The sequence below is a fragment of the Molossus molossus genome, unplaced genomic scaffold, assembly GCF_014108415.1.
Source record: "Molossus molossus isolate mMolMol1 unplaced genomic scaffold, mMolMol1.p scaffold_m16_p_1, whole genome shotgun sequence".
Lineage (NCBI taxonomy): Eukaryota > Metazoa > Chordata > Mammalia > Chiroptera > Molossidae > Molossus > Molossus molossus.
This window is the reverse complement of record NW_023425344.1, coordinates 196,017,822-196,040,569: the sequence shown is the minus strand read 5'-3', so window position 1 is coordinate 196,040,569 and position 22,748 is coordinate 196,017,822. Positions and strand designations below refer to the sequence as shown.

At 48.4% G+C, this 22,748-nt stretch overlaps 1 protein-coding gene across 2 annotated transcripts in view; it reads right to left on the bottom strand.

The window, feature by feature from the left end:
* LIPC (lipase C, hepatic type) overlaps positions 1 to 22,269 on the bottom strand; it is a 43,783-nt gene extending 21,514 nt beyond the window's left edge. The window contains exons 1-5 of one of the 2 annotated variants that reach the window (XM_036243974.1): positions 22,149 to 22,269; positions 7,556 to 7,740; positions 5,167 to 5,349; positions 4,607 to 4,721; positions 2,168 to 2,401 (exon numbers count right to left, since the gene is read on the bottom strand). In XM_036243974.1, coding sequence (XP_036099867.1) covers positions 2,168 to 2,401; positions 4,607 to 4,721; positions 5,167 to 5,349; positions 7,556 to 7,576 — 553 coding nt within the window. In that variant the 5' untranslated portion in view covers positions 7,577 to 7,740; positions 22,149 to 22,269. Of the gene's footprint in view, positions 1 to 2,167; positions 2,402 to 4,606; positions 4,722 to 5,166; positions 5,350 to 7,555; positions 7,741 to 9,052; positions 9,151 to 22,148 lie in introns of those variants that run through there. The other variant, XM_036243973.1, reaches the window with a different exon arrangement.
* Between the last annotated feature and the right edge of the window lie 479 nt (positions 22,270 to 22,748).

Sequence of the window (22,748 nt, the reverse complement as noted above, 5' to 3'; positions counted from 1 at the left end):
GTGCACAGGTGCTGATGCCTTGGTGGGGAATTAGCTGGGAAGGCCGGTGTGGGCTGTTCCTCTTACTAAAGGAGGGCAACCGGGCCGTGGAAGGGCCGGTGTGGGCTGTTCCTCTTACTAAAGGAGGGGAACCGGGCCGTGGAAAGGCCGGTGTGGGCTGTTCCTCTTACTAAAGGAGGGGAACCGGGCCGTGGAAAGGCCGGTGTGGACGGTTTCTCTTACTAAAGGAGGGCAACCGGGCCGTGGAAAGGCCGGTGTGGGCTGTTTCTCTTACTAACGGAGGGCAACCGGGGCCCAGGCACTCCAGTGGCTCAGCTGATGGTCTGGTGAGAGCTGAGGCCCCTCTGACATTGTCTGTATTCTGTCCCGAAGCAGCCACTGTGTCCCTGGGGTACTTGCCTGTAAAACCAACACTGGGGTGGGCTTCCAGGAAAACACACCCCTGTGACCCAGGCTGAGGGGCTCTAACCCCTCCAGCAAGCTAAGGTGGTTTAGCTACCTTTGTTTTTTTTTAAACTTTCCAAATCTTAACCTAATCTTGAGTAAATGATTCTCAAAGAAAGTTGAGAAACCACCACCAGACCTGTGAAGTACCTAATGTGAAAGCAGATCACAGGTAACTTTGCCCAAAGCTCTTTCCCCGAGAGTAGTCATCTCAGCTCTTGGGCACTAGTGGCTGCGTTTGCTGAGCACTTGCTAGGAGGCTGGTACCCAGCCGAGTGCCTCCATCATCTACTCCCTGCATCTACGGCTCCTGGAGGCAGCCGTTGTAAGTGAGGAAACGGAGCTTCAAAGACATTCACTAACTTATCCGAGCTCACCTAGCCTCACCTAGGTGATGAGGATGGTAAAGCAGTTATCAAGTTACCTTCTGTTCAACTACGGTTGTGAGAACCACTGCAGAACGGGATCACTTTCCAACAGAAGGGTGAAGAAAACTGAGAAAAGCCACACTGAGAATGGGCAAGCTAAATAAGTGTCGCTTTGAATTTGAGCACAAAAGAGCAAATAGCACTCATTGGCCAGAGATGCATTTACTAGGCAACTAGTTACTCAGCCCACCCGAGAGGTCTGTGCTGAGCTCCAGGAGGGTGAAGACCCGAGAGGAGGGCTGGATGGACAGTCAGGCAGGAGCTGCTGGTGGCTAAAGGGGTGATGACCCCATGGAGATGTGAGGACTGACCGGAGAAGTTCCCAGAAGGTGCTCTCAGGCCTGGGTAGCTGGGAGGCTGGGTGTCCTGCCAAAATGGGATGATGCAGAATGTGAAGGTCATCCTGGTAGGAGAGGTGATGATGGTGAGGCAGTTGCAGAGAGAGTGTGTTCTCAGCTCGGTTTGGGGTGATGGGGGTGAGAGCGGTATGTGGGGGCGGGGGTCTCCAGTTGGCTTCCAGTGAACTGGCATGTTTGGATTAGGATAATATTTTATAAAAAGGAGAAATTTGGAATGTCTATGGAAATTTTGGTATTTGTTGACAGTTTTGTTTTTTTAATCCTGTGCATGTTATCAATGTACATGCTAATGTTTCAGATTTGAGGGCAACCAAATCCGAAAGTGGGATCACAACCCAGATAATGCCAAGTTCAGCTTTTGCCCTGAGCCAAAGGAAGTCACGAGGGTATATTTAAAGCTGAACTTTGAATTGGAAGAATCTCAGGACTGTCCTGGAGGATCAGCTGATGAAACCTCACGGGGGTGGAAGAATTCTTCACACTCTTGTGAGACTAAGGCTCAAGAAACCATGATCTATTAAATGAATCCTCATGTGAGCCAGGATGGTGGAAGTTGCCTGAGTGAGGAAGCTTCTGGAGGAGGGGAAATAACCACAGGCATCAGGACTCAACTTTCAGAAGGGTTAATACCCCAGGAGAGACTTTGGACCGAGTTGGGGTAAGAGGTGGGGATTCCTGGTGGTGCCCTCAGCTCAGAGCTTGGGCTCCAAGGGTCTCTGTCTGATAAGAGGAGGAGCTCTCTGGGGGAACAGCAAGCCCCTCACACACTCCCACATACCCTCTCTCTGAATGGACTTGGTGAACATATACCCTGGTCCTGCATCTTTGCCAAACTCTTCCCAGAACCCATAGGCTTGGTAGATTTCACTGGATCCAGAGGCCCCATGCAGGTGCGGGAGTGTAGGCCAGTGCTCTGGGCCATGCCTTCTTCCTTACCATTCAGGCCATACTTGGCAATATGTTTGTAGAGCTCGAGGAAGTAGCAGCCGGGCTGGAAGGAGCCCCCGTTGGGGTAGAAGTCATAGTGTGCTATGGGCTCTTTGATGCCCACACTCAGGCCCATGTGCTCCCGGGTAAAGGTGTGAATGGAGTCCACAAATTTGGCATCATCTGGTGAAAGACGGTCATTGGGGCCAGCTCCTTCAAACAGAGGGCCTGCGGCATCCAACCCTAATAGGAAAGCAAGGGTAAGGTTTAGGTGGGAACAAGGGAAGGAGAGGAGAAATGCTCTTTTTAGCTTTTGCATGTTGTTACACATTCATGAGCTAGCAGGAAGAAGAAAATCCTGGGGCATAATCTTTCTCCAGAAAATCTTGCCACAACCTTTTTGCAGTAAAACCACAGTAATCCACGGTGTTGAAAATTGAACACAGTCTGCACATTATCTATCGAGAAAAGAGGTTTGCAGGAACTATCTGGTGGTAGAAATAAGGTTATGAGGGAATGCTTGATTTATTTAAACAAATCAATTTTAAGTACCTCTCCAGTTACTTTCAACAGCATCTGTTTGCATACAAAAGGCCCACTGTGCTTACTGTAAGTAGCTCTAACCCACCCATCAAGAAAGAATTTATTTGCCAGCATGTCGTCAATAATTTTTCTAAACAAGCTGGCTTTTCTCCTGCACTAATGTCATTTCATTGGAATGTCCAGAACAGCCTTGGGACATCACTGTTCCCTGGTGAAAATATTGTGAGCAAACAGGATGGCTCAAAGCGGCAGTCCTCAAGTGACAGATGTGTTTGCATGAGACCAGTGGCGGCTCCAGGCTGACAGTCGTTGGCTGACGGTAGTTGGGGAGCATTTATGCAGCCAGGGTTTTCTCTTTCTTCCTTCACCTTCTCTGGAGGGCCCTTTGATGTCCCACATCAGCCCTGGCTTTCATCCGTGATGAGGTGAAGGAATGGACAGGAGGCCAGGGGGGATTCCTGCTCTCCAGCTATAAGTGAGGATGTCTTGGTGTGATTTATATGCCTTTCTCCATCAGGCTGACTATAAGATGACAACTAATTAGCCATGCTGCTGCCTCTGACTTGTGGGCCTGCCTAAAAATGCCCGACGTGGCCCACGACACCAGCCAGAGTGAAGAGGGGCCTGGGCTTGGGGCGGCCTCTGTGATTCCGACCCAGCCTTTAGGCCTGGTTCCTTGCCAATGGACCTCGTTGGCCTTCTGTGGAGGGAGGGTCTGCTCACACCCAGGCTACTGAGTGTTACATCTCAGCGGTGGGGACACAATTACTGGTTTGGGGACAAGGCCTCCCAGTCACTGGCAAGATTTAAAAACAAAAAAAGGATTCTCATAATAACAAATTTATTTGGTTTAAATGCCTGCCATTATCCCTTTCTTTTTTTGTATTAAAATAAATGTCCTCTTTTATGAAGTAATGATGCCAGTAGATAGTAGTTGCCAAAAGTGTTCTTACTTGATAAAGTAAAAGGTCACAGCAATGCTATTCATCTTAAATTTCCTTTGGATTGTTCTAGCCTGTGAAATATTGCTTTAGGCTGCTCAGTCTTGAAGGATGAGTAGGAGTTTGAGGGTAGACTAGAGCTGGGCGGATGAGTGGCAGCAAGTTATTCCAGGCAAAGGGAACAGTACATGCAAAGGCCCAGCAGCACCAGAGGCCACAGTGTGTTTGTAAAGTGGAGAAAGATAGGGTGTTATGGAATCCTCGGATTATAGGAAGGGGGCTGCCAGAGGAGAAGTTGGAGCTGTGGGCACACTACACTAAGGGGTGGCCTGGGTCACTGTGGGAATTGGTGGGCCTCAGGGGCTTGGCTGGGGAAAGGTTCGATCAGGTGTGTTTTTCCTAATGTAGCTCTGGGCAGCCTGGGGGTGCAGTGGTGTTAGGGGCACGTGGGAGGAGAGGCTTTGCACGACTTTATCTCTTCCTGAGCATGGAGGGTCGTTTCCGGGTAGGCACAGAGCTTGGGGTGAGGTTTTTGGAACAGAGCTTCCTCCCTCAAATAAAATGGGTCCCAGAGTAAGACCCAGGGGTTTCACAGATGCAGAAACTGAGGCACAAACATGGCTGATGTTACAGCAGATTTAGGGCTGTTATTCTTTAACTCGCTCACGTTGGGCTTTTTAAACTATAGGTTGAAAATTGAACTCCTTCCAGCTACAAAAGTGTACAGATAGTCTCCTTTTTCGATCCTGCCTGGCTTATGAGAGGCCTCCGTTTGACGAAAGGCAGTGATGGGGGCTGATTCCGAGTTCTCGGAGCAGGGGTCTCGGACGCCCCTGTTTCAGAGCTGGGCTCCGGCCGGAGCCCAGGGCGGCCGGGCAGCGGCGCGTTCACCCCGAGGCCGGGGAGCGGGCCTGGGCTCCGGGCGCGGGGCAGCTTGGAGCCGACAGTTATCGGGCGTGGTTACCTGTGATCCTCCCAATCTTGTGCTTTCCGATGTGACTGCCAGCGAACCCCGACACGTGCGCACCCAGGCTGTACCCGATTAGATGAACTTTGCTTGGAGAGAGCTGAGCGGCCTCCTGGAAGACAGCAGGACGGCGGTGGCAGGAAGGGAGGCGCTGCCTGGGCAGAAGCCCCTGTGGGTCAGCTGGTTCCGGCTCCCACCCTGTTCTTTGTCACCGGACCCGCCTGGCGGTGCTGCCGCCTGCCTGCCTGCACCTGGAGGTGAACGGCCTGCAGAAGCCATCCCGTTCATCGGTGTGGGGTCTGCTGTGTTTAGATGCCTTCGCATGTCCAAGGAGGGAACATAAAAGGACTAGTGGATGGGGTGGGGGGAGAAGATGATTCTACAAAGATGGGGTGCCAGTGAGGCAGCTGAGAGAGCCCTGGGCCTGGGTCTCCTCCCGGGCCTTCCCATTCCTGCGAGCTTAGAGGTGTTCTCCTGTCGGGGTTGCTGTCGAACACCAGCTTAGTTCACCTGGTCGGAGAGGAGGGGAGAGGAAGGGAGGTGGGGGCAGGTCCTACCTCCAGCCACCGGAGAATCGCTGCCACCTCCTGGCCCACGAGGCGGGTGTTGCGGACGGCAATGGCGTAGTGGTTCCGGGCCAGGGTGATCCAGTCCGCCAGCGCCACGTTCACTGGCTGGGCCAGCTGAGACTTCAGCGCGGACACCATCTGCCAGATCCAGCTCTCCAGCACGCCGTCCACCTGAGGGTGGGCCCACAGGGTAGTCAGCGCCCCCAGGCGGGCACGCAGGGAGCCCGCACTCGGTTCCTCTTTCTCCCTATTCATCTCTCTCTCCCCTCCAACTCTTGGCTAATGCTGGATCCTTCTCTCCAAGAGAAAGGGCTTGAGGGGTTTCCCGGCCTCTGCATGATTAACATTTGGGGCCGGATGCGTCTTTGTTGTGGGGACTGTCGTGCATTGTAGGAAGGTTAGCAGCGTCTCTGGCCTCCATCTGCCCCCAGTTAGGAAAACAAAAAATTCTCCCGACTTTGCCAAATGTTTCCTGGGGGCTACCACCCCCAGCCCCAGACTGAGAACCACTGTGTTTTCTGTCCTCTCCCTCACTGCATTCTGCTTGCTTTGGAGGGACTAGCACCATGAGCCAAACCTAGGAGGAGCTCATGAAATGTTTACGGGGACTTGTTCTATGTATGTGCCTTGTTTGAGAACCAATTTGCAGGGCACTTTTGATGGGTCCACAGAGCAACAACATTTATGCTATGTCTTCAAGGATAAATAGGCGTTCTCTTAGAAGAATAAGGGTGGGCCGCTGAGTGTGGTGGTGGTGGTGGGGTTATATAGGGTGTTGCAGGTTGAAGGAAGAGTACGTGCAGAACCTCAAAGGGACAGTGGTATGTCTGGGGAGAGGAGAAGAGGCAGGTGTGGTTGAAGACTAGACCACAGGGGCGAAGAGTAAAGCTGATGGCTTGGCATGCTGTCCAGGGTAAGATCCATTCATTTAATAAGTGTTTCCCCAGCCCTGGCTGGACAGCTCAGTTGGTTGGTCCTCAGTCTATGTTAGGTCCCTTCTATAGGGGCAGAAAAGCCCCCCACTGCCTTCACTGCCAACCCCCATTTCTCTAGGGAAGGACCCCTTTAAATCCTGGGAGGGAAGCTGCTGGCAGACTGCAGGAGCCTCTGTGCTATTCTGGGATGGCAGGAGAAGGCACTCCTCACACCCAGAGGCATCATGTGGCTCCTAACACCCCACAAGGCCAGGCATAGGGTCCGCCTTGTTCGTGTGAGGCGCTAGCCTCAGGCAGCAGGCTCTCAGAATGCACATGGAAAGAGTGGTGTGGGTAGACGGGCCCATTTTGCCCTCTAGGGTAGAATGTATGAGGGTGTCAGGAGTATTTCCAACTGGGTGGCAGGAAAAGGTTTCCATGTCATGAACCAGATCCCCAGATCCTGGAAGTTTCATATCGTGAACTTAGCTTCAAATTGTGGGTGGGCTGGTAACCAGGGAGTCAGAATTTCCTCTTGGAGATAAGGCCTCACTGAGTCTGGCTCCAGTTATTGCCCACAATATTCTCTCTCCCTTTCTTCCATAGTAATAGAATTCTTAGCATCACTAAAAGGCTACACTTTCTCTAAGAGGCTGTACCTGTCTCAGCCACCTTTCCATTTAGGTGTGGTCAATGGGTGTAATTGGAAGTTTTCCATGGATGCTTCTGGGAGGTTAACCTGAAAAAACACTCTTATACCAAAGCCATTGAATTGTACGCTCTAAATGGATGAATTGTATGGTATGTGAATTATATCTCAATAAGTATATCTCAGTGCTCTTTGACCCCTTGTGTACACCCTTTACTCTCTGGAATAAAGATGTGATGGCTCGTGCTCTAGCTGCCCTATTGGACTATGAGGACGAGGGCCACCTCTAAGGAAATGAACTGGGTGTTAGAGGACTTCGTTGACCAAAGCCATTAACCCAGTTTTGGATTACATATCTCTGGACTGTTGTGTGAAATAGAAACAAACTTCTGATGTATTATAACCCCTGCCAATTAGGTTTCTGTTATTTGCAACTAAACTTAACTGTGACAACTAATCTCACTGAGAGACTGTCTTTTAGCTCCCTATCTCCTCTTGTGAGACCTGCAGCTTCACCTGCACGGGCTGCCATCCCAAAGGGCCTTCATTGCTGTGCGACATCTTTGAGTCATATTCTATTATCTGAAACGTGGAGATGATTATACTTTCCCCTCCTTGCTTACTCATGGAGTTGAGATAATCCTTGAGATAATGTATGGGGAAGCACTTGGAAAATTAGAATGTGCTTTACAAATATTATGCATGAAGCTGTTATCACCAGCTCCCTATCTTTTTATTAAAATTGGACACATGAGTGAGAAAAAAAAGAAAATGTAAAGGCAGAGAGAAAAAAAGACATGTCAGCATTTCCTACCGACCAGCCGTGAATTATCATCACCAGCGGCAGGGAGGAGTTGAAGCCACACTGCCGCAAGGTGTCCGGGCGGTGGAGCTGAATCTGACAGCCCTGGTCAGTTCCCCCTTCGAAGAGCAGGAGTCTGGTCTCCGTCTGCTGCAACGTTTCACCTTTTCCAACTTGAGGTCTTCTTCCAAATGGCTCTGGAACAGAAGATAAAGAACGGTGCTTAGCCTGGCATCTCTTCCACTCCTGCCAGCTCCGGGACACCCCAAGGCTGGGAAGAACAGTCAGTGGAGTTCCCGGGAGGTGATGGAGATGGTCATGAGCTGCAGCTTTGGGGAACCCCAAAGAACATGTCCAGGAGAATGAGCCTTTCTCCCCTGGGAGATGGTGGAGGGTGACCTAGAGCACCGACACACAGGTGGAGAGGGCCGCCTCCATTCTGCCCTCCCAGTGGCTACAGGACCAGCTAGTCAGAAACTAGAGCAACTCTAGGACACTAGGAGTATGGGAGAGGCAGTAGGGACAGAGGCTCAGGGAGGACAAGGGTTTCACCAAAACACACTGCCAAGAAGTGGTCAAGTGGGGATTTAAACCCATGTCTCTCTGACTCCAATTCCCTATATTCCTGTGCTAGGGAGACAGTGAATAGAGCATCTTAGTTAGATGACACTGTGCATTCTTTCATATAGCTTCACCTGTTGTCACTTGCAGACACATTACATCACGTAGCCTGGCATGGACCAGGTAGGGCCGGGGTGGGGAAGATCATAAAGGAGGGGTCAGTTTTGCTTGGTGGGGGTGTGGCATCCAGGGAGAAGTTTTCAGGGAAGGTGATGCTGATTCTAGCCTTGAAGGATGAAAGAAGCTTGTGTGTATGTGTGGGTGGTGGGAGGTGGGAGGTGGGAGGGAGTAGGGCTTTCTGAGGGAGGGAACAGCTAAGTAAGGGCTCAGAGGCAGGGGACAAGGCTGGGCATCCAGAGGGTGAGCAGCCCTGAGATGCTGAGGGATCTGGACTTTGTACTCTAGGCTAGGTGATCAGCTGCTGCCAAAGATTTTGAGCAGAAAGGATAAATATCTGTTTGGAAGTTCTCAAAGACTGCACGGCGTGGGGTAGGGAAAGAAAGATTTCTTTTAAGATTTCACCTTTTGTTGATTTTCTGAAAGGTCTTTGAATCTCTCTTCTGGAGGAGCCTCACCCTGTCCCTGAGCCACCCACACTTTAGGGCAGGGGTTGGGGAGTCACCCAACTCTGCAAGGCAGTCCGACAGCTAGTTAGACCATGGTATCGTCCAAAGACACACACCTCTGTCCGGAGGCTGGGTGAAGCCTAAGGAGGTGCCCTGTGTTCAGGGTCGTGGCACCCCAGGATGGTTGACATCTTTTCTGCCAAGATAAAGGATCTGGCCAATCACCCTCCCTCCCAGCAGAGGGTGGGCTTCCCTGTGGCTGAGGGGCAGACACAGGCCATACAAGCATTTTTTGTCTGTGAACTAAATTCAGCCCAATTACCAAGGACCCCAATCATTCTTTCTGAGTACAGAGTCATTCAGTCTTCTCAAGTGCTAACTGTGGGCTCCCAGTTTCAGGGGATAGCAGGACCGAGAGATGATGGACCTACAAAGTGCAAGGGGAGGCATTAATGAAACTGGTTTTTCTACCCAAAGGTTATTAATTCAAAAGGTTATTAATTTCTGGCGAAGGGCAATGCTTTTGCACTATGATGGCAGAATGAAATGCATCATGTTTTATTTAAAGGAGATGTGAATGAGCCCTGGCTGTTTTGGCTCAGTGGTTAGAGTGTCAGCCCGCAGACCAGAGAGTCCTGGGTTCGGTTGCCGCTAAGGACACGTGCCTCGGTTGCAGTTTACCCCCGGCCCTGGTTGTGGTCGTGTGGGTGGCAACCAGTTGATGTGTCCCTCTCACGTTGATGTTTCTCTTCCTCTCCCCTTCTTGCTCTATCTGAAGATAAATGCAAAAATGTCCTTGGATGAGGATTAAAAAAAAGGAGATGTGGATGAGAATTGGAATAACGTCTCTGAGATCATGAAGATTCCTGCTGCCCAGTGTGGCTATCCCAAGCTTGGGGACTGTCAGAGCATACCTCACCCTGCAAACACGCTCCCCGTCTGTCCTCCCCATTTCAGGGTGTGCACTGCCCTCCTGTAGTCTAAGCCAGAAGCCGGGGTGTCACCTCGAACAGCCGTACCCGCCTGCCACATCCTCCGAGACCCCAGGGCCCTCGTTCAGGCGCACACTGTTTCTTGCTTGGATTATTGGAACAGCCGATGTTGGGTCTAGTCATCCTCCCTCACATTGCTGCTCCAAGGATCTTTCTAGAACAGAAGTGACTATTGGATCCTTTCGTGACTTTAAGTTTCTTGGTATTGCAGCCAAAGCCATGACTTAAATGTTAGTCTCTGGTTCCCCAAATCCTCCCCTCTCTCTGTTCTCTTGCTACCCCAGACTGCCAGCAGGCCCCCCAAATGCCATCTCCCACCCCTGCACCCTCACAATTTTGCTTCCTCCTCATCTTTGCTGCTCCCCAGTGATCTCTGGTCTTTTCATTAAAACGGATCTCAGACATCACCTTCTCTGGGAAGCCTCTCTTGCTGTCCCCTCCCTGATCCCAATGTCCTTGTTGTGATGCCTGGCAATTTATTTATTTAGGTGTGTGGTGTTTCCTCCACCAGTACTGGGAGATGCTCAGTGAATTCTTGGTGGGATCTGTGGGATCCAGGGCTCAGATCAAAGGCTAACATTTGATTTCCCATCCATTTATGCATTGGTGTTAAATGTAACTAATTTTCTTTTATTCAGTGGCCAAATAACTACATCTTTCTTCATTTCAGGACAGCTGACCGGAGTGCTAAGAGGACTATATGAAAATAAATGGGGGTAGAATAGTACCTATCTCATGAAGTTGTTATAAGGATTAAATAAGATGATATCTGTGAACAGCTCAGAACAGTGCTTGGCACGTGGTTAGCAGGAATGTAGGGCTGTGTGGTTAAAATAAGTACAGATTGGATCCACCATCTTGCATTTTTGATCTGTGAAATCCTTTCTGTGCAAATTTACCCCAGTTGCCCTCATAGGACCAATTCTGTCTTATGTGTATTGACTCTGGATTTAACTAGGAGAATAGGAAGCATGACATGGATAGGCATGACATGGAAGAAAATTTTTGACTTTAAGTAGTTCACAAAAATTCATGGTAGAAAAAATAGGAACAAAGAAAATAAAGGCGCCCTGGCCAGTTTGGCTCAGCGGTTAGAGCATCAGCCTGCGGTCCGGAGAGACCCGGGTTCAGTTCCCGCTAAGGGCACGTACTTCGGTTGCAGTTTTTCCCCTGGTTGGTCATGCGGGTGGCAGCCACTCGATGTGTCCCTTCACATCGATGTTTCTCTCTCTCTCTCCCTTCCTCTCTCTCCCTCCCACTCTATCTGTACAAAAAATGGAAAAATATTCTTGGGTGAGGATTAAAAAAAAAAAAAAGAAAATAAAGGCAGTAAAACAACAAAGAAATGTTACTAAGTTAGCACCCTAACATGCACAGTATGTGATCCTATCAGGCTGCTGGAGGTGGGCCACAGATTTTATTCTGAGCTTCCTACTGGCCAAATCAAAAAGGGAAACAGGAGCAGTTATAGGATTCATGGTGTCTTCTTGCTCACACTTTCCTGGCCCTGAAGCCTGAGAGAGTTTCCTTACGCATTATTGTTAAAAGACGGTCACTGGGTGAGACAATGGCCATCGTCTTGAACATCATTCCTACACAGTAGCAAGTTTTATGTGGTCGACTCTGAGAGCGGTCTGCAACCCTCACTGGAAGCAGTGGCTGCAGCGCCAAGCAGCATTGAAGTCACAGGGAATCTGCGAGGCTCTTCACTGTAATCTAGCAGGAGTCCCACGACTGAGGGAGGCAGGGCCACTTCAGGTCACATTTTGGGTGGAAGGAGTGAAGCTCTGAGCTGCTGTGACAGTCTGATTGTCCCCTTTGCAGAACACACAGAATACGGAATCATCCTCAGCCAGGCCATGGCTTCAAGGACTCACTGCTGTTGCTTATACCCACATCTTTACTGAACTCTCTCCCCCGGGCTTCAGCCCTGCACAGAGCCAGCTCTTGACTGGGCATCTCTACCCAGGGAACTTTTGGCACTGAAAACTCAGTGAGGCCAAACTGGATTGATTTTCTCTCCTCCCAATTCATTCTTCTTTTTCTACATTTCCTGTTGTGGTTTGTAACACCATCATTCATCCATTCCATTTCTCAAGCTAGAAAGCTTAGAGCTGTCATAAAATGCCCTTTCTGTCCCCTTGGCACCCCACCAGGGCCATCAGATACTGAGGACTCAGACTCAGGATGGTCTGCTCTGCCCCTGCTGCTGGCCTAGTCTAGGAAGCATCTTGTTTTTTCCAAGTTGTATTGTAATAGACTCTTAAATGTTTTATATTTAATTTTCTTATTTATAGAATTTATACCTGCTACTCACATGTATACAATCTGAAAAATGCTGAGGTGAATAAAAAATCTCACTATTCAGAAAAAACACAAGTAATATTTGGAGTATTTCCTTCCAATCTTACGCAGATATTTATTTCATGGATATTTATCTGGCGTGTCTATTAACAGAGACCATGTTATATGGATGGTTTTATATCCCTCTTCACCTGTCATGATAATTCTTAGAGCAATAAAATTCTTAAATAACATGCTTTTGAAAAGTGGCATAGTTTGCTTACTTGTTCCTTTATTAGACATTTACGTTGTTTCCAGGTTTCTTTTTTTTTCTTTCTATTATAAACAATACTCTGATGACCATTTTTATGGATAAATATTCATCTGAATCTATGAGAATTTTCTTAGTATAGATTCCCCAAAGTAGAGTCATTGGCTCCTTAGGTGTAATCTTATATCTCTCTCTTTTTAGAGGCATACAGATCTATATTGATTTTCAGCACCTTGTAAGCTAATATTTATCGAGTGCCTTGTCTGTGCCAGGCCCTTCTCAGTGGTCTGATTTGTACGAACTCACTGAGGCCTCAAGCAGCTCTGTGAGTGTGCTGGGAGCAAGCCCGAGGGGCCCATCGGCTGAGGACATCTGCTGCCACTGTGTTCGCTAGGAGCAGCTCCCTCTCCAGACATGTCTTCTGAAATTGTCCATTTCTTGTGTCTTTAGAAGAAATAAAGGCACGCCCATGACAAGAATCTGGGGATGAGGAAGGAGACCTGACTTGGGGTGGTGATCACACAGTATGGTATACAGATGATGCATTATAGAACTGTACACCTGAAACCTGTATAATTTTATTAACCAATGTCACCCCAATACATCCAATTAAAAAAGAGACTCTGGGGATGAGGTGGTGGTTTTGAGAGAGAGAATATTAACCAAAGTAAATGGCCAATTGGAGGGAGTCAGTCCCCGTCATCTGGCAAGCGGGATGATGGGCTGGGAAGACGTGGGGATCCCTCCACAAGACAGCAAGGTCCTGAGGCAGCTAAGCTTCCTCAAATTAGTCAGAAGAAGCTGAGTGCAGCCATTACGTTTCCAATATGAGATTCCTTGCAGCAATGACTTCTCTATTCCTAAGTCAGCCCTCAGGCTTGAGGGATCCTAATATTTCATACGAGAACAAATGATTTCATTTTCTTTTGGGTAAGGACATCATTAGGTGGGTGCCTGCAATGAATGAGTGGGTGTAGGAGAGAACCAAAGATTCTGTAGTAGAAGGCTCTAGAAGGAGTCAGAACCCGTCTTCTGCTCGTGGTGACTGGACTGAATGCTTCTGCTCAGTTCAATGTTTGTCAAGCACCTCCCATGTACCGGCGGCTGCTGGGGACACAGTGACCAAAGACGGCAGCTGCATGTATTACTGTGCGCCTCACAGCGTTGTTTGTAAAATGTCTTCACATTCGTGATATAAATTGCTAACGTGTGTGTGTGTGATTTCCTTTTGTTAACTGAACTACTGAAAATATTCTCAGACCTGGGACTAGGGGGAGAGGTCCTCTAGAAGACCAGATTTTCATGATTACCCTAAAAGGCCTTCAAGCCATGTCCTCTGCTCAGGGTGGAAGAAACCCGAGATAGACATAGCCATAGCCCTGACCTTGGCCGCTGTGGTCAGGCCCATGATCAACATGGGCAACACCGACTCCAGTATTTCTAGGACTACTCATTCATTCTTTCTGCCAACACTCCCTGCGTCCCTGCTCTGTGCCAGGCGTTCTCCCGCAGATGAAACTCACCTTCCACTAAATTGTTTCTGGAGCAAGTATCAGGTTTCCTTCCTTATTCTTTTAAAAATGGAAGTGCACAGAGGCAGAGTAACAGCAGAAAACAAAATGCTAAAAAATGTACTCGCATTCTCATCATCCTAATGGATTGGCTTTTTATTTTCCTGTGTTTCTCCCCGGCATCCAGAAGCAAATATATTTGTCTTGTAACAGTGCAGATATAACTTGCTTTTTTCATTTCACATTATATAATGAAAATCTCTCCATATTCCTACAGTGTTCATACTCATCATTTTTAAAGGCTGAGTAATATTCCACGGGGGGAATGGTCTGTAATTTACGATTCCATTTCACTCTCTGGGACAAGCAGTATGTTTCCAATTTTTTACCTTCATGGAAAGAGCTGCGATGAACTTCATGCAGAGAGCTTTTCCTTTCAGAGAATTATTTCCTCTAGGATGCATTACCTGCTATGGAATTACTCGGTTAAATGGTGAGATCGTTTTGCTGACATGGGAGTTAAAGCAATCTTACAAGTAACTCCCCCACAGGGTGTCGGCCACAATTATGACCAACCTGGAGGACCCACAAGACCCAAAAGTTCTCATTAAATGTGGTGATGGGGTGCTGGGGAGCAGGTGGAATTGGTATGGCAGGTTACAGGGCGGTTTATGTGGCCATCACTTTCTTTTTGCTGGTAACTCAGAATTCCTTATTTTATTCAATCCTCATAATACCCCTGTGAGTAGGTTTTCCCAAAAGAAAACAGGTCTCAGAGAAAATAAGTGTCTTGACCAAGGTCACAGGAAGTAACTGAGTTGAGCCTCCTGCTGAGAGCAGCTCCTTTGCAGTTCAGGACACTGAAGTCACCCAGTGGGCCAGGCCCATAACCTCCTTTGCCAGGCCCTCGGCACCCCACAGGAGGCTTGCCGACCACGAGGTGGTTGAAATGGGTCTTCACAGTTGCACCTCCGGGGTCTAGAGTGTGGCTGTGCCCAACGGCATTTCTGTGTTCATTTGGAAGAGAGCGCAGAGCCTGACGTGAAGTGTGTCACGAGGTGAGCGGCTGGGCACGCCCCGTCTGTCCGCTGCCTCTCCTCGCAGACGCCGCGGCCTTGGACCCTCAGAGCTATTTCATGTGTATTTAGCTCTTGGTGGATCACATGTGACTGCGTGTTGGCAGATCTCTGTGAGGTCCTAGTTTCTTGTTAATGCATCCTGGTTGACCTTGGGCCAGTCATTGAACGTTCTAGGCCTCAGCTTCCTCCTCTGGAAAGTGAGGAGTTTGGACCAGCCAGATCTGAGACCCCCGTGGTGATACAGTGAGATGTCCTCAGCTCCTGGAGTCAGCTGGACCAGGGTTCTAGACCTGGCTTTGCCTCCAACCCAGCTGGGCCTCAGTTTCCACCTCTGGAAAATCAAGAGGTGGGGAGAAGTTTCCAGAATCTCTCTGGTTCTGAGGTATGTGAGTCCTGACTGTCCTGTCTCTGACTTTGAGTAAATAAAAGATGCCAGAGGGAAGTGTTTTTGAGGCCAGAGTTAATCAGGCAAAAAGAAAAGTGAGAGTCAGAGCATCGGTGACCTGGAGACTCCTGGCTCCGTTCCCACGGAAACGCTCCCCTCCTGTGCTGGAATCTGAGCCCGATGCTTTGCAAGGTAAACACCAGCAGCCGGAGGAAAGCATCTGGACAGAGCGCTCCAAGGTTACTCTTTAAGGCAAAGTAAATTGTGTGTGGGGAAGTGTGAGTTGAATAAGTGGAATGTGCTCTCTAGGGCAGGGCTTGGGGGCTCCCTGCTGAGGAATATTCCTGACCCACCACCCCCTGAGCATCCCTGGAACTTCCCGGGGCTGCAGCCTGGGGCTGAGAGGGCAGGTCACTGGTTCCTCTTCAACCTTCCATTTTAGAGATTGAGGGCCCACCATGTTGCCATTCATTTGTTCATTGCACCACACATTTAGTGAGCACCTACTATGTGGCAGGACTGTGCTTAATATTGCGGATACAACAGTAAATAAGACTGTGCTTTTAAGAAGTTCATGGTCATCTGGTGGAAGCAAGTAAATAGACAATTGTTACACAACTTGGTAAGTGTTTCAATGACTGACTAATAGTAGAGGCACCTCCCCAGCCCTAGGGTGGCTGGTGTGAAGGCAGCCAGAGTACCCCATTGGTGAGCAGTGCCACCAATTCCTCAGGTAATCTTGGGCATTTCAAATCAAAGGCTGGTCCTGATGGGAGGGAAGGACTATAGAATGTGGGAGGAAGATGAGCCCATGTGTGATCACTATGTTACCTCAAGACTCAAGGAGCTTGAGGCCATGGCTGTTTTCCTGAGACCCTCAGTACTCCCCAACTCCTTGGAGGCTCCCTAGGCCCTGGTGTCCACAGCACGGCTGTGTCCATTCCCTGATGAAGAAATAAGAAGGGGTTCAGTGTCTGGCCCCAGACCAACAGCTGGCTAAAATAATCAAACCAGGACCAGAATCCCGTTTCTCTATCTCACTCTCCATACATCTAGGTTCCAGGACTGTGACACTTCTCCGGGTCTGAGCTTTTCTCCTTGCTCCACTCTCCCTTAGAGATTTGTTTGGACCCATGTTCTCCTTCTACTGCCTGTGTCTAGAGGCACTGCTGCCTGCCCCCTTCAGACTGTGGACATGCACCCCAACAATTGCTGGGGCACCATGGAAAGCAATGGTGGAAAGGGCACTGGCTTTGGAGCCAGTGGCTTTGTATTTGATCTATTGGTTATTAGTTAATAACTCTATCAGTTATTACCGGTGTGATCGTGGGAAGCCCACTTAACCTGGAAGCCTCAGTTTCTTTCCCTTAAACTGCAAATATGAATCTACATCTTGTAGGGTCATTGTGAGAACTGGTTGAAACTCAGTGACATTGACACGGAGCTTGGCATTCAGTACGTCACTTCTCTGTCCTTTTAGAACTTACCTAGGATCTCTGGCATTTCATGTCTGACACAACATGGTTTCTTCCAGACACTCTCTGGTACTTACCTACTCAGGTCTTTGCCAGCCTCATTAGCACTTTTCTGTGAACTCTGTGTACCCCCTTCAGGCAGCACATTGCATGTCTTGGCAAGAGCATTGTGCCTTTGTGCCAAGAAGAGGAGGCCCCTCCTTGGAGTGAGGATATCAGCCTCCCCTTTTCCATTTGTCTGGGCTATTTTGGGCAGTAGAAGTCTATTGACCGTACTTGCCAGCTCTGGAGACTACTAGGCTAGGTCTCTGCCCCTGTTACTGGGTGCTCCAGCCATGCCATTTAAATCAGGCAGTTTTAGGAGGCAAACCAGGCTACAGGTCAATGGGGAAATAAATCTCTGACTGCAAAACACACCCAACCAGGGTTCTGCCCTTAAGCCACTGCTAAATGAATACTTCCCTTTCAGGATCCCTTGTATTTTACCTAATATTCTGTATTGGAGGGCAGTGATTCTCACATAACTATGTGCTTAAGATCTTCAGAGCAGCTGATTCAGTAGGTCTGGCAAGGCCTGAGATCTGCATTGCCCCAAGATGGCAGATCATTCTGAGAATAAGTTGCCTAGTGGTTAAGAATATAAGCATTGGATATCTCTGATGAATATAGATACTAAAGTTCTCAACACAATATTAGCAAACCAAATTCAACAATACATTAAAAGGATCATACCCTATGATCAAGTGAGATTTATATCTGGGATGCAAGGATGGTTCAATATACACAAATCGAGTGATGCACCCAATTAATGAAAAGACAAAAATATATATGATCATCTCAATAAACACAGAAAAATATTTGACAAAATTCAACATCCTTCATGATAAAAACTCTCAACAAATTGGGTATAGAAGGAACATACCTCAACACGATAAAGGGTATGTACGACAAAACCACAGCTAACATCATACTCAATGGGGTAATGTTTTCCTCTATAAGATCAGGAACAAAACAAGGTGCCCACTCTCTTCACTCCTATTCAGCATAGTACTGGAAGCCATAGCAAGAGCATTAGGCAAGAAAAAGAAATAAAAGGCATCCAAGTCAGAAAGGAAGAAGTAAAACTGTCTCTATTAGATAACATAATCTTATATATAGGAAATTCCAAAGATTCTACCAAAACACTAGTAGATCTAACCATGAATTCAGTAAAGTGTCAGGATACAAAATCAACATAAAAATCAGTCACATTTCTATACAACAAACAATAAACTACATGAAAAAGAAATAAAGAGGACTTCCGGTCAAGATGGCGGGTAGGTAAATGCGGTATCGCGTCCTCCCACAACCACATCAAAGTTACAACTAAACTACAGAACAACCATCATTCAAAACCGCCTGAAATCAAGCTGAATGGAAGTCCTACAACTACGGAATTAAAGCAGCAGCCACATCCAGACTGGTAGAAGGGGCGGAGGCGCGAGGGGCTGGTCCCACACCCAAGTGTGGCGGATAAAAATCAGGAGGACACCTCGGCTGGGAAGGCCCTCCCTGAGGACTGAGGGGTCCCTGTCCCACACCAGGTGCCCTGCTCAGGGTTCCAGTGCCAGGAAGAGAGTCCCCATCACTTTTGGCTTGAAAAACCAGCAGGAACTGAGGCTCAGGGAGGCTGAAGCGGCTGGAGCCCCAGGCAGCTCCTTAAAGGGCCCGCGCACAGACTTATCTGACTCTCTCCCTCTAAGGTTGGAGGGGACGCAGCTCGAGGGGCACCAGAGACACACAGGGGAGAACTCAGCTGTTTGGCATTGGAGCGAGGGCTGGAGAGGGGGCTTTCTCCGGGACAAACGTGCTGTTAGAGGCCTTTGTTCCTTTGGTGAGCCCTTCCCTGGGCGGCAGACAGAAGCCATATCTGGGACTCCAGCAACCTGGCTCACACTGGTAGCCCCGCCCTGCTGACTCCCTGAGGCCCTGCCCCATCCCACCCAACTTTCAGGCCCACCCAAGCTGTTGCCACTTGCTTAACCATAGGATTGGTCTGTCTTGGATCCTGCTTCAGGTTTTTCCTAAATTCTTTCAAACGAGCAGCATCTGGTCTCAGCGAGCCCCATACCTCTCGTTAAGTAATACACTGAAACAAACAGGGAGGCAGCCAAAATGAGGAGACAAAGAAACAGGTCCCAAATGAAAGAACAGAACAAAACCCCAATAAAAGAACTAAGAGAAATGGAGGTAAGCAACCTAACAGATACTGAGTTCAAAATACTGCTTCTAAGGATGCTCATTGAACTTAGTGAGAACCTCAGTGAACTTAGGGAGGGCCTCAAGAGCATAAAAAAGGACCAGTTAGAAATCATGGATACACAGTTAGAATTGAAGGAGGCATTAACTGAAATAAAGAATAATTTACACAGCTTCAATAATAGAGTACGTAAATCCAAGAAGGAAACCATCGATTTGGAATATAAGGAAGCAAAAAATGCCCAATCAGAACAGCAAAAAGAAAAAAGAATCCAAAAAAATGAGGAGAGTGTAAGGAGCCTCTGGGACAACTTCAAGCATGCCAACATTCGCATCTTGGGGGTGCCAGAAGGAGAAGAGCGAGAACAAGAAATCGAAAACCTGTTTGAAACAATAATGGCAGAAAACTTTCCTAACTCGGCGAAGGAAACAGACATAGAAGTCCAGGAAGCACAGAGAGTCCCAAACAAGATGAACCCCAAGAGGCACACACCAAGACACATCATCACCAAAATGCAAAAGGTTCAAGACAAAGAGAGAATCTTAAAAGCAGCAAGAGAAAGGCAGTTAGTTACCTACAAGGGAGTTCCCATTAGGCTGTCAGCTGATTTCTCAAAAGCAACTTTGCAGGCCAGAAGGGAGTGGCAAGAAATATTCAGAGTGATGAAAAGCAAGAACCTACAACCAAGATTACTCTATCCTGCAAAGCTGTCATTTAGAATCTATGGCCATATAAAGACTTTCCCAGACAAGAAAAAGTTAAAGGAGTTCATCACCACCAAACCGTTATTATATGAAATGATGAAGGGTCTTTTTGAAGAAAAAGATAAAATATATGTACAAACAAAATGGCAATGGATACATATCTATCAACAATGGAATCTACAAACAAAATGAACAGGTAGAACAGAAACATTCTCATAGATACAGAGAACATTTTGTTGGTTGCCAGTTGGTAGGGGGACTGGGAGAATGGGTGAAAAAGGTGAAGGTATTAAGAAGTACACATTCATTGCTAGACTGACAAACCTCAAAGGGAAAGGGGTTGGGGGGGTGGGAAGAGATAAACCAAAGAACTTATATGCATAACCAATGGACACAGACAATAGTGTGGGAAAAGGTGGGAGGGGCGCGAGAGTGGGGAGGAGGAGGTCAATGGGGGAAAAATGTGGAACATCTGTAATACATTTTACATCCAACAATAAAGATTAAAAAAAAAAAAAAAAGAAATAAAGAAAATAACCTCACTGTTCAGTGCAATCCCTATAAAAATTCCAATGGCATTTTTCACAGAAATAGAAAGAACAATCCTAAAATTTGTATAGAACCACAAAAGATCCCAAATAGCCAAAGCAAGCTTGAGAGAAAACAAAACTAGAGGCATCACACTTTTTTATTTTAAACTATATTACAAAGCTACAGTAATCAAAACAGTATGATATGGCGTAAAACCACATACATTTGACCAGTGGAACAGGATTAAGATCCCAGCAGTAAACCCATGCATGTATGCTTTCACGAAGCTTAGCCCTAGGGGCTCTTGATTTCAGCTGTTGGTCAGAAAGTCAAGCTCCCAAGGGTTCTCAGTCAACTAAAAGAATAAAGGTGATTCCTTAGTAGGCAGCTTCCTCTAGGGCAGAACAGGCCTGGCAGATGCTAGTGCTTGGAGCCATGGGGAGCCTGTGTGGAGTTCTATGAGAGGCATCTGGCTTAGAGCTTGGAAGCCTGCAGTGAGGTGCCCACTTGGCTGGTTTAGCTTGGAAGGGGTGGAGGGGGCGAGAGGAAAGTGCACACTTCTCAGGAAGATTCTGCCCAGGGCTCTCAGAGGCCTTTCAGAGACCCACGCTTCCCCAGCAGCTAGTCCATCTGGGCTGGTGCTCGTGGAGTGTTGGGAGCAGGATATTTTAGATGTGTCAAAAGTGACGCATGTTGAAAAGTGCCTTCAGCCTCTCTGGGAACTCACAGTTCACATTGGCAGCTAGGATATGCCAGGCTCTTTGGAAGAAATTGAACTCTGGAAGAAATTGGGAAGTCTTTAAAACAGGCAATTCCTGCTTGTCTGCCCAGACGTGGGTGGTAAAGAGGTGGACTCTGTATGTGACAAAGAACCACAAGATCACTGAAGATGGGGCTGAGATGTGCCAATGCCTGAGCTCTTGGCAGAAAAATGTGGCATTTAGAAGCATCAGGAAGGAGCAGGAACATACCAAAACAGAAGTGGGCAAATGGGGGCCTGAGGGTGGAGTTAACAGAGCTCACTGCCCACAGCACCGGGGCAGCAATCTTGGCTTATTAGGTGGTACCTGCCAGATCTGAGCAGGGGCAGCAGCCAGAGCCAGTCGGAAGCTGGAGGTAAGCCCAGGCCTTGGCCAGAGTGAGGCTGGAACAAAGCTCCAGTGTGCCTGGATTTGAAAACGCCCCAGGGAATGTGTTACTAGAATTTAGCATCTACCCTGAAGATAATGCATCCTAAGAGGAGGGTGCCTCGGTATTCTGTTTTCTGCATGGCTCTGTTCTGTATGTAGTGGTACTGGCTCTCTGCTTCTTCAGGTAGATGGCTCCCCCAGGCTCCTTAGAAGCTGGGGGTGGAGGGGCTAAGGTGGTGGCCAGTCTGGATCATGATTTTCCAGAAGGAGGAGGATGGAATTACCCCACAAGGGGTTGGGGTAGGGCTAGTAGGGCCAGTCTTTTGTGAAGGGGAGGGAGGAGAGTGGAAAGAAGAGATCCTGATTTTGGACCACTGGGGCTCTGGGGGTGGTCGTGCAGGACCATCCTGACCAGTCCAGTCTGTCTTCTGCAGAAGAATGAATGCGTGGAGGGTGTCAGAGATGGAGGGAGAAATTTGCATCAGCTCTACCTGCTCCCAAGGACTCTCTAGAGAAGACACACTCTCTCTTATGATCACTGTCCTTCTGCCAATCCCCTGCACAACTCCTATAGCCAGGAGAGAAAGAGGGAGGAGGGAGTTCACAGTCATCTTCCTTGTCATTATCACTACCGACATCACCAATGCTTGGACTTCTTAGATAACCTGTTTAACTTGTTGAGGTCTGAACTTGTCTTTCCACCTCCTTCCTGCATCCAGATTTACTGACTTTCTCAGTCTGCTCCCACGTCTCTCCTCTTCCAGGCACTTGCTCACCCCCTTTGAGTCATCTTCCACTCCTCCCTCCTCTTTACTTACCCCCTTATCAACAACTGCAACTCACTGCGTCAGCAACCAGCTCCACTGCTTCCTTCCAGGTAGAATCTGTTCTAATCTGTCTGTCCACACCCTCCCCATCCTGCCAAACTCTGCTCCAGCCCGAGCCACTTACAGCAGGCCCCAGGCCACCCCACCCTCTCTCCCCTGCCTCCAAGACTGCGCTTGCAGATCTCTCTGCCGGGAGGTTCCTCTCCCCTTCCTGCAGCTCAGCCCTCCGCCTGGAAGCAGGGAGAAGGTGTGCTTCTCGAGGCTGCAGGAAACCCTGACAACCGGCCAGACCACACTCTTCTGTGTGCTCCCAGGAACCTGGGCGCCCCGAGGGAGGGGCCCTTTGCCTCCTTGCTGAACTTGCTGCCCTTGCTGCCCTCCCGACTGGGTTGTTATCTAAACATGGCTTGTGCATCCACGTGGTCCTGGCATGTAGCACAAGGCTGGCACCGGGGTGGATTATTTGCTGAACTGAATGGACAGGGTATTTCATTTTTCTGCTCTTCCCAGGGAAATGTTTGCCACAGTGAGATAAAATTGAAAGGAAGAAAGTGCACAGGCAGGGAACTGATACAGTGTCACTTCTAATTC